Source organism: Macaca nemestrina, chromosome 18 (genome assembly GCF_043159975.1).
Source record: "Macaca nemestrina isolate mMacNem1 chromosome 18, mMacNem.hap1, whole genome shotgun sequence".
NCBI classification, from domain to species: Eukaryota; Metazoa; Chordata; class Mammalia; order Primates; family Cercopithecidae; genus Macaca; species Macaca nemestrina.
Window position 1 is genome coordinate 56498112 of NC_092142.1, and position 11610 is coordinate 56509721.

The 11610-nt window shown below is 54.8% G+C and overlaps 1 protein-coding gene across 1 annotated transcript; it reads left to right on the top strand.

The window, feature by feature from the left end:
• Positions 1-7721: 7721 nt before the first annotated feature.
• On the top strand, positions 7722-9967 carry LOC105494026 (C-C motif chemokine ligand 17). Its single transcript, XM_011762098.2, has 3 exons — positions 7722-7932; positions 8964-9081; positions 9669-9967. The coding sequence occupies exons 1-3, from the start codon at positions 7863-7865 to the stop codon at positions 9754-9756; spliced, it is 276 nt and encodes a 91-aa protein (XP_011760400.1). The 5' UTR covers positions 7722-7862; the 3' UTR covers positions 9757-9967.
• Positions 9968-11610: the final 1643 nt, after the last annotated feature.

Below are 11610 nucleotides of genomic sequence, written 5' to 3' on the forward strand. Positions count from 1 at the left end.
GTGAGGACAAAGTAAACTAATAGACTTAACTGCTGAGACCACCCCTGCCACCCACCCCAGCCTGTAGTGAGAGCTCAGGGACATTTCTGAGAAGAGAAGCTCACGGGGAGCCCAGGGAAGAACCGTGTCCCAAATCCCAGTGGGAGGAGCATCAAGAAGGGAGGTAGGTTCCCAGGGATGACAAGGAGATTCTCTGAGCCAGTTGGAGACCAGGAACTTTACAGACTTCATCTCAGTCAGTTTTCCAGGCCATACCATGAGGGAGTGTCTATCATCACACCCATTTCACAGATGAGAAAAGTGAGGTTCATAAAATTGCTGTTGGTCACACAACCAGGAACAAGTAGCAGAGGGACTGGGACCCAGGGCTGTCGGTAATGATTCCAGAGCCTCTGCTGGTAACCACTGCCCCACACTGCCCAATGTAAGGCAATGGGAAGTTCAGGGGGTGGCTGGAGGGGATCGAGAGGCTCAGAGAGAGCACCCTTTCCTAGAGCATCAGAGCTGGAAGCCACATTGCTGAGGATTAATTAAATCACAAGTGGGCAGAGAGGAAATGGTAGAGGGAAGTACAGACCACACATCGGAGCAGTTTGGTCATGAATGAAAGAAGAAATGGGAGGGCAACATGCGGGGGTGTTGAGGTCAAGGGGAGATCTTTATGGAAGTGGAGAGACAGGATCATGTTGTCAGCAGAGGGAAAGGGTGTCATGGGATGGGAGACAGTAAAGAGCTAGAAGATGGCGGCTCAACTGCGGGAAGGAGGCCCCTCTGGGATGATTAAGGTTGAGATTCAAGCCACAGTTGAAGCAATGTAGGTTTGGCAGAAAATGGCCACAACCATAAGGAAGTTGTAAACTAGATGGAGGAGGAATCAGGGTATCCTTGGTTAGATTCCTCTGCTTTATCCATGACAGAAGGATTTGGGTGTGTCTCATGAAATGACGGGACACACTGGTTTAAAAACAATTTGCCCTGGGATGAAGGAGGCCCTGGGATAGAATGTAAGTTGGGCCCATGTTGTAGTTCAGAATCTCTAAGTGACCATCCATCTATCCATGCATCCATGCATGTATATATCCATTCATCATCTATCAAGCCATGTACCCATCCTTCTATTCACCCATCCAACCACACATCCATCTATCTGTACATCTATACATACACCCACCTATCCATCAGTCCATCCATCTGCTTACCCATCCAGTTTCATGCATCCATCCATCTATCATCTGTCAGTTCATTCATCCATCCTTCCATCGATCCATCATCCATCCATCCATCCATCCATCCATCCACCCATTCATTCATCCATTCATCTATCCATCCATTCATCCATCTATCTATCCATCCATCCATTTACCCATCCATCCATCTATATATTCTTTTACCATCCATCCACACATCCATCTGCCATCCATCCACCTACCCATCCATTTATCCATTCATCTACCCTTCCATCTATCCATCCATTCATCCATCCATCTATCCATCCATTCATCTACCCATCCATCTATTTATTCTTTCACCATCCATCCACCCATCCATCTATCCATCATCCATCCACACATCCACCCATCCATTTATCTACCATCCATCCATCCATCCATTCTTTCATCCACCTTCCAGCCACTCATCCATCCATCACCCATCCACACATCCATCCATCATCTATCCACCATCCATCCGTTCACTCATTTTTCCCTTCTATATCCATTCACCCATTCATTCATTCACCCATCCATACAACCACTCACCTATTTATACGTTCAGTAAACATATATATATATATATTTTGAGACAGGGTCTCACTCTGCCTCCCAGGCTGGAATGCAGTGGTGCAATCATGGCTCACTGCAGCCTCAACCTTCCTGATGTAGGTGATCCTCCCTACTCAGCCTCCAGAGTAGCTGGGACAGGTGCACACTGTAACACCTGGCTACTTTTTTTTTTTTTTTTTTTGAGACGGAGTCTCGCTGTGTTGCCCAGGATGGAGTGCAGTGGTGTGATCTTGGCTCACTGCAATCTCCACCTCCTGGGTTCAAGCGATTCTCCTGCCTCAGCCTCCCGAGTAGCTGGGACTACAGGCACACTCCACCACACCCAGCTAATTTTTTTTTTTTATTTTTATTTTTTGTATATTTAGTAGAGACGGGGTTTCACCATGTTGGCCAGGAAAGTCTCGATCTCTTGACCTCGTGATCCACCTGCCTTGGCCTCCCAAAGTGCTGGGATTACAGGCGTGAGCCACTGTGCCCGGTCATTTTTTTTGTATTTTTTTGTAGAGACAGGGTTTCACCATGTTGCCCAGGCTTGTCTTGAACTCCTGGGCTCAAGTGATCCAGCTGCCTCTGCCTCCCAAAGTATTGGAATTACAGGTGTGAGCCACCACACTGGCCTAACAAACATATTTTATTGAGCACCCACTAAGGTGCTAAGTCCTGGAGGGATAAGTTGGAACATAAAAGAGATCCTTCAAAGATTTTACAGTCTTTTGTGTGAGTCCCAATGAATAAATTAGCAATCACAATAAAATATAAAGACAGCTATGAAGAGGGAAGTCAATGAACTCTGGGGACATAGAGGAAGGAAGGGAGTGAGGGTTCAAGCTGCCCTCTGAAATGAGGGTAGGAGTAAAAGGAAGTGAGATGGGGGAGCAGGAGAGAATGTTCCAGACAGGAAGAACAGCCTGTACAAAGGCTTGGGCATCAGTAAGGGCCTGGCATTTTCAAGGAACTGAAAGAAGGTCCATGTGGCTGGGACAAAGTGATGTGGTGGGTGGTGGAGCTGGAGGAAAAAGCTGAGCCTGGAGAAGTAGGCAGAAATGTGGGCTTCGTCCTGAGGGTAATGGGGAGGCATTGAAGGATTTTGAGAGGGGAGAGCCTTGCTCAGACTCGTGTTTTGGAGATCACTGGGCTTTTGAGAGGAAGATGGACTGGACCAGGAAGGCCTGGAAGCTGGGGCATGAGTTCACGGCTGTGGTCCAGCAGAGAGATGGAGGGGGAGCAGGAGACGAATTCAGGACACATCCAGGTAGCCAACTAACACACTTCGCTGATGGACTGGATGTGGGCAGTGAGGGAGAGCCCAGGGACAGAGATGACCCTTGGATTTCCGACCTGAGGAACCAAGAGGACACCCCATCAGGAACGACAGACACATCAACGGGCACGTCAAGTCTTTGGGACAGGGGAATGGGGCCTATTTTGGGGCCAGGGGTGGAAATACCAGTTGGGACCCTTACATCTCAGCTGGACTGGCCCTGATCCCTGATTCCCGGCCCCCTGGGTAGGGCAGGATGAATCCAGTTTCAGCTGTCAGTGACGGAGATGAGTAAACAAATGCTCAATCCTTACTGAGCTGCTCCAGGAGACCCTAGGCAAGTCACTGCCCTGATGAGCCTCAGGTGACACTGGTGTGACGGGGGTGACACTTCTGCCTAGCTGCCCAACCCCGGTCAGCCACAGCTGTCAAATGCAATTGAAGATGATGAAGAGCCGCCGCCCCAGCTGCTTGGATGCTCTGTGACTGAGAGCATCCTCGTTCCACCCACTGCCTTGGGGACAGGCTTCTGCAGGAGCCTGGGCAGAGCCTGGGGCAGGAACGTTCCTTCCCTGTCTTTCAGGGAGAAGGACCACATATCTGCCTGTTCCAGTGCCCTCTGGCCAAAGTGGAGTGGGCTGTTGCAGCAGCCCCTGGGGCAAGCACGGCAGATTCCTGGGTGGTGTGCCTGCCCACTTTAGTCAGAGGCGTTGAGACAAGGAGTTACCATGGCCATTCCTCCCACTCAGATCCAATTCCCCTTCACACTCTCCTAATAGGCCTAACAGTGTCTGGCCTGCTTCCCTGCCATGGCCCTTTCCCTTCCCCTGGCCACAGCACTGTCTCCCCTGCTGCCCCTCCACAAAGCTCTGCCTCACTGCCACCTCCTCTAGGGAGCATTCCTGATTGCCCTGACAGACCTCCAGGTCCTAGAGTCCTCACAGCAGCATAAGGATCTCTCAAGATGCTTCACATAGGCCCAGATTCGGGATATTTTGTCTGGAAGGTCCCTTGGCATCCATCTCACAGCCTGGGACAACTGAGGAGGAATAAACTCGGTTAACCCCTGGTGAGGAAACCACCACAAAAATGTCCCTGGTCCCGGCCACCTCCCAAAGAAGACGGAGGCACACTGGGCCCTTTGCGTCCATCTCACCTGCCCTTCCTTCAGTCCTGTGCTTACTCGGTCAGTCCTGTGTTTACTCGAACGCTGAAGGTTCACTGCATGCCAGGCACCATGCTTGGCCCTGGGGATGCCCACAGCACGGGGCAAGGCAGACACAGCCTGTCCTCGTATGACTGGCTCTCAGTCTTGCATTTAGGCTGTGCCCCGTGCCGGGGTTTCATGCTGTTGCCCTTTTTTTTTTTTTTTTTTTTTTTTTTTTTGAGACGGAGTCTTGCTCTGTCACCCAGGCTGGAGTGCAATGGTGTGATCTCGGCTCACTGCAAGCTCCACCTCCCAGGTTCACGCCATTCTCCTGCCTCAGCCTCCCCAGCAGCTGGGACTACAGGCGCCCGCCACCAAGTCCAGCTAATTTTTTGTATTTTTAGTAGAGATGGGGTTTCACCATGTTAGCCAGGATGGTCTCGATCTCCTGACCTCATGATCTGCCCGCCTCGGCCTCCCAAAGTGCTGGGATTACAGGCATGAGCCACCATGCCCAGCTGTTGTTGCCCTAATTTATATCTGCACATTTCCCTCTCTGCACCTTTGCCTAAACCGTGCACCCTGTGCAATGCCCTTTCTTCCAATCTCAGTATGAATCTTTTTTTTTTTTTAAACAGAGTCTTGCTCTGTCGCCCAGGCTGGAGTGCAGTGGTGCAATCTCGGCTCACTGCAAGCTCCGCCTCCCAGGTTCACGCCATTCCCCTGCCTCAGCCTCCTGAGTAGCTGGGACTACAGGTGCCCGCCACCATGCCTGGCTAATTTTTTTGTATTTTTTAGTAGAGATGGGGTTTCACCCTGTTAGCCAGGATGGTCTCGATCTCCGGACCTCGTGATCCGCCCGCCTCGGCCTCCCAAAGTGCTGGGATTACAGGTGTGAACCACTGCACCCGGCCTCAGTATGAATCTTATCTACAAAACCTAGCCCTATGCCCTATAGCCACCTCTTTCAGGCAGCCTTCCATGAATTCTGGCCAGAAGCAGCCTCTCCCCAATCTGTGCCCCGAAGCCCTTTAATCTCACCTGCATGTCCCTATAAGGGGTCAGGCCCTGTTCCCCCACCCCTACCCACTGTGAAACCCCACAACAGCAGGGTCTGGCCTCTGTCCGCCCTGCAGCCCCCAGCACAGCCCCGAGAGGCCAGCTGCCCCTGCCAGCCAGGCAGCCTGCACCAGCCTTGAGCTGAACCAGAACCTTCCTAGTCCAGAACCTTCCACTGCTACTTTCATGATCTGTTCCCCAGAACAAACAGGGGAATTTGGGTCCTTCTGGAGAAAGCTCTGAGTCTGCGGGAAAGCGAAGAAAACTCAGAACCCACCAGGGAGTTTCCCCAGCAGCAGGGACTGCAGTCACTTCATCATTAATCAGGCTGCTCGCTGGGTCACAGCTGTCCCTTGCAGTTGTGTAGCACAGAAGAGCATGTAGCGGCTTCTGTGGCAGGTGGAGTTCCCACAATAGGGCAGGCAGAAGCCACAGGGCAGAGCACACAGAGGGCAGCGAGGGCAGGAGGGGTGGTCAGCAGAGGTGCCCCTTCCTGCCTGTTCCCAGGACCCAGGCCCAGCCCTACACCTCTGGGCTCAGGCTCTGTTGCCAGGTCAGGGCTGCCCTGTGCCTGCACACCTTCCCCTGCCCAGCGCGGCCTCCTTTGCAGGGGGACTCTGCAGGGAGCTACTCTGAGGCTGCTCCTCCCCTTCTCTGGGATGTTGGCACCAAGGAGGTGCCCAGGCAGGAAAAGCAGGCTCCCCTTCCGCTCCTCTGCATGTGCAAATGGAAGCCAGCCCTGGGCGCAGGAGGCGTGGCTGGGGGCAAAGAACCCATCTGGGCTGTGGCTTGAGGAGGGGGCAGGGTCAGGGTCTCTGGTAGCTGATGCGACCTCCAGAGAAGCAGAGAAATGTTGGTGCGAGACCCGCCAAGGGGGTCTCCATCTTCCTGAGATCTACCGTTTTGGCAGGGCTCTGTGGGACAGACCAAACTTCCTTCTACAGGTGATGAGATTGAGGTCCAGAGAGGGTCTGAGAGCTGCCCGAGGTCACACAGAGGATCCCGCCCACAGAAAGATTCCTCCATGAGCAGGGAAGCCCCCCTCCCAGGTACGGAAGCAGCCAGGCCTCCCTTGTTGAGGGGTGGGGAGAGGAGCGCCTGGGGCTCCTCCGAGGTTGAGGGTCTCTGTCTGGTTTCCTCTCATAGGATCCCCGCCCTTCCACCTGAGGACTGATGAGGTTAGCTCTGAGCGATGCTCCGGGAGCGTGGGGTTTCCACAGGTCCCCAGAATCTAAAACCAAGAAACAAAAAACCTCACGACAAATAGCGGCTGTTGCTGTTATCATGACAGTTAGTGAAAAACTTTGTAAAGATACAGTGATTAACACAGGGTGGACTGTGAGAGGGTGGAAGGCACCTGTCCTTGTTTTGGAGGGGCAGTGCTATCATTTTGAGTTGGCCCTGGTCATGCAGGGACAGGGTGAAGCCAGGCCGAGGTCCCCCATGTCACAATCAGAGTCCAGGTGCTGCCCTGCCTGGAGCCGCCCTTCCCTGGTGCTGCCCACCTGAAGGCCATGGGACTCTCATCCTACTGAAGGGATGCCCGTGCTCGGGCTCCTGCCAGCCCCAACAGGGCGACTGGCAATTTCCTCAGGTGGTCAGGGGACTGACCCACTTGCAGGGATGCTGTGACCTGGGGCTGAGACCCTAGAGTCACAGAGAAGCCAGTTCACCAACTTTATCAACCTCCTTATGATTGCAATTCTTGTTTTATTCCTGACCCTACTGGAAAGTGGACTCGTGTTCTGTCATCTGCCCTGCAATGAGCTGGGGTGCCTGGAAAGTCAGCTCAGGGCCTGACTCAGGCTGGACCCTGACCAGGCGTCTAGTACTGACTCCGGGACACAGCTCTGCTAGAAGTGAGAAGCAGCATCTCCCACTGAGCCCTTCGTTCTGTTCTGTATCTTAGGGTAAGGCATCCCATTTAGGGGAATGTGGTTTCCTGAGCTATTTGGACTGAATGGTGATCGAAGCGCCACCGGGCTCTTGCCTCCTGCGGTCAGGGCCTCACCTGTAATCCCAGCCAAAGCTGCTCTGTACCCTGGCTGGGCCTCAGCCTCTCGGAGGCAGATGGACCTCCCTGCAGAGTGATGCCCATGTGCCCGTGCCTGGCAGCCGCGGTGGCCCCGACAGCACCCTGAAGCTCACTCATGGTCCAGAAGAGCTCCGCTTGGTTTCTGCCTGGTTGACTCCCCAACACCCCCGTCTACCCCCCACTCAAGCCACCACGCATGAAGGACGCTCTCCAGCCAGAGAGATGAACCCAGCTGTGCATGGAGGCTTTTCAATTCTAATAGAGGAACCAAGAAATGTCCCCTTTGAAAGGAGAAGTATGTCACTGCCATGGGCTCCAGATACATGTACCCCACCTCCATCTGCAGTTGAGTGCCCCTTCTCTGGAAATCCACAAATATTCCAAGAGCTGGACTTCTTCTGAATCATCTCAAATTCTTCGAACTTTGCTGGTCTAGGGAAGGATGTGAGGAGGTGACAGAAGGCGGGGCAAGACCCTCAAAGAGGTTAAATAGGTCACTGCCACCCTCGACTCTCACCAGGGTGTCTCCCTAAGCAGAGGGACCCGCACACGGAGACTCCCTCCTGGGCTCCTGGCACCATGGCCCCACTGAAGATGCTGGCCCTGGTCATCCTCCTCCTGGGGGCTTCTCTGCAGCACATCCATGCAGGTGAGAGCAGGAGACAGGTGGCCAGGGGTGGGCACCGGGAGGACAGGAGTTAGGGGCATGAAGCAACACACACATTTGTGTATTATTTACACCCCACCTACTCCCACAAAAGACATGAGAAGCCCACAGCACTAGGATTTTGAGGGAAATAAGCAGAGAAAAATGTTGATGATGACTCAGCTCTTGTGGGTGGGCTTGGTGAGGTCCAAAGCGAGCACAGTGGCTGCAATGGCTGCGAGGTGGGGTCTGTGGCTGTAGTTGTGCAATGGAAAATGAACAATTCTCAAAATTATTTATTAGCCTCTGTTTTATTAACAGGTTTTATGCACAATGAGGGAATCAGCATAAAGATAGGATAATTGGTTCCAAAAGCATGTAAAAAAAGATTCTTTTTTTTTGAGATGTAGTCTCGCTATGTTGTCCAAGCTGGAGTGCAATGGTGCAATCTCAGCTCACTGCAACCTCTGCCTCCCGGGTTCAAGCAATAATCCTACCTCAGCCTCCCGAGTAGCTGGTAATTCAGGGGCCCAGCCACCAGGCCACCAATGGATTTTCACCATGTTGGTCAGGCTGGTCTCGAACTCCTGACCTCAGGCAATGCACCCACTTCAGCCTCCCAAAGTGCTGGGATTACAGGCATGAGCCTCAGCGCTCAGCCTGAAAAATAGATTCTTATATTAGGTTGGCAAAGGGAAGATGAAATAAGGTTGCCAGGTATAGACATACAGGGACGCACACAGACACACACACGTAGGCACTCACAGGACACACAGGATCCCCCACAGACACACACAGACATGCATACCCACAAACACACGGGACCCCCACAGCATACACGGAGGCCTCACACACACTTGTGCACGGTAACACACAGACACACATACACATAGGCAGCGATGCACACGCAGTCACCACACACAGGTGCACACATGAACATGCACATGCAGATCTTCCATGAACAGCCTCCAGGAGACCCCGCAACCCACACCCAGATACTCACAGACACCCCTGCCCCGCTCCTCTCCCTGCAGCTCGAGGGACCAACGTGGGCCGGGAGTGCTGCCTGAAGTACTTCAAGGGAGCCATTCCCCTTAGAAAGCTGAAGACGTGGTACCAGACATCCGAGGACTGTTCCAGGGATGCCATTGTGTAAGTCCCCCCCGGCCCTACCCCTGCTCCTCGGGGCCAAGCTTGGGGACAAGTGCTCCCAGGAGCTCCCGGGACGGCCACTGGGGAGCAGGGAAGAGACAGTGGGGCCTTCCCCCCTGACCTCTGCAGGCTCCTTGGGGCAGTTCATGTTCCCCATGCTGTGGGACCCAAAACGGCTGCAGGCCATGAGGTCCAACCTGTTCCTTGATTTGTGGTGAAATCGAGGCCCCGGAAGCGATGAACACCCCCAGGTCACACAGCTGGTCAGGGGCAATGTGGTCACCTCCCCTGGCCTGGGCCTAAGCCCTGCCTGCAGTCTCCACGTCCCAGGCTCTAGGCCGCCTGGGGGCATGGGCAGGCTGAGGGGTGGGCACAAGGTCCTGCAGCCCTGGCTGCCTGGGAGGGTTGATGTCACTCAGGACAGAGCCTGAAGTCCCAGATCTGCCACCAATGCCCTGTGTGACTGCAGCAACTTCTTGCCCCTCTTGGAGCCTTGGAATCCTGGTCAGCACAGGGCGGGGCCGTTCCAGGGACTCTGGGGGCCCTTCCCCCTCTGCCACCCCTGGTAACGTCCTCCTTCTGTGTAGTTTTGTAACTGTCCAGAACAAGGCCATCTGTTCAGACCCCAACGACAAGAAAGTGAAGAAGGCACTTAAATACCTGCAAAGCCTCTAGAGGTCTTGAAGCCTCCTCACCTCAGACCCCTGACTGTCTCCCGGGACCACCTGGGACCTCCACCGTTGGTGTTCATCGCCCCAACCCTGAGAACTTGGGTCCAGGGGAGGCCTTCCAAGGACAAAGAAGCGCCACAGTGAGGGAGATCCCATCCCCTTGTCTGAACTGGAGCCATGGGCACAAAGGGCCCAGATTAAATTCTTTCTCCTCAGTCTTGTGTCAGCGTGTTCATCCCCACAGTGCAAGACGCGCTTCCACTCCAGCCTGTCACTCTGGGAGGGTCCTCAGAGAACATCTGGTTCTGCCCGGTGCAGGTTGGAAAGGGAGACTGAAGCTGAGAGGGGCACGTGGCTTCCGCAGACCACGCACCAGTGAGGGGAGGCCCTGGTGAGAGGCCCGGGCAGGGGCGGGGCTGGTGGGGTCCTGGGAGGCAGTGGCTGAATTCTGTCCCCACCCACCCCGAGGTCTCCCGGTTTCCCCCTAGCCCAGCTCCTGTTCTTGCTCCACGTGGAGTTGAGGACAAGCTTCCCCAAGGTGCTGGAGTCAATTTCACAGACTGGCCAGGAGCCTGCCGCAGGCCACAGCTCTGCCCAGTGCTGGGGAGCCCCCTGGCCGAGGGTGGCGGGACCTTGCAGCCCTGTCTCTGCCTCCCCCTGCACTCACTGCAGGCCAGCTGGCCCGGCTCCTCCTGGCCCTGGCTCCCTCTCCCTGCTCAAACTCCAGACCAGCTTCAGAGCGAGGGGGATCTGTGGGTCCTCGGTCCTTTCGGGGGCCCTGGGTCCTCCGCCTGCAGCTACCTTCCTAGCCCCCTCCAGCCCCAGGCAGGCGGGCACCACGCAGCCCTGTGGTTCCTCCTGACTGAAGTGTGATCCCCACCTGCTGACCTCCCCACTAGCTCAGCTGCGCCCAGCCTGCAGGAAGCCGGCCCAGCACATCTGCCCACCGACTCGCTCCCCCAGTTCTTAGCGACTGCCCGGAAGCCGACCCCCTGCTCCGCGTGGTTCTCTCATTGGTTCGTGTGTGTGTGTGTGTGTGTGTGTGTGTGTGTGTGTGTGTGTGTGTGTCAGTCCCAGCTCCTCCATTAGGTTGAGAGCCCCGTGAGCCACTCGGGGGACCCCGCACCCCTGTGCTCAAAAAGATGGGGACTAGAGGCTCAGGACACCCCACCCCCAGACCCCTGCCCATGCCCAGCTACGGGCTGAGCACAGAGGAGTCAGGGCCTTCCCTTCTACTTCTCTCTCACTCTCCCAACCAGCGATGGGGCCGTGGCTTCTCTCTGAACACAGTTTGGCGGCAGGGGCATGGGTCCTTCTCTTCCGAGGACCTCGTGGCCGGCATTGTTTGGCAGGGCTGCGGTTAGAAGGGCAATTTCCAGGCCCGACTGTTGCCTCCTTCTGCCCCCTTGTGGCCAGTCAACTCATTGCAGGGCAGATGATAGAACGCAAGTCTACTTTCCAGTAGGGGCAGGACTAAAACAAGAACAGCGATAAAAAGGTTGATAAAACCAGTGAACTGGCTTCCCTGTGACTCTAGGGTCTCTTCGGTCGCAAATGGGCTCATATCCTGTCCTGATGCCGAGGAGGATCCTTTGAACAACTGCCTAAGACCCAGAGTTCTAGGGGTGGCCCAGTCTGAGTTCTTCCTGGAAAATTGTCCTCTGAATCCACCCGGTGGAGGATGATTTAAAAAGGGAGGGAGGCAAGGAGAAGCTCCTAAGGTAGCAAAGGCCAGCGACGGTTGGGGTCTAGACCCCTGCACCCTGCAGGCCAGAGCTGGAAGAACTCTCAGAGTGCAATGGCTGGATTTCGGCTCACTGCAACCTCCATCTCCCAGGTTCAAGCGATTCTCCTGCCT

Bases quoted from the DNA above. Each gene is read 5' to 3' on its own strand.
- LOC105494026 (XM_011762098.2), top strand. From the start codon at position 7,863: ATGGCCCCACTGAAGATGCTGGCCCTGGTCATCCTCCTCCTGGGGGCT. The intron at 7,933-8,963 runs GTGAGAGCAGGA...CTCTCCCTGCAG, and splicing joins TCTGCAGCACATCCATGCAG to CTCGAGGGACCAACGTGGGC. The intron at 9,082-9,668 runs GTAAGTCCCCCC...CCTTCTGTGTAG, and splicing joins TGTTCCAGGGATGCCATTGT to TTTTGTAACTGTCCAGAACA.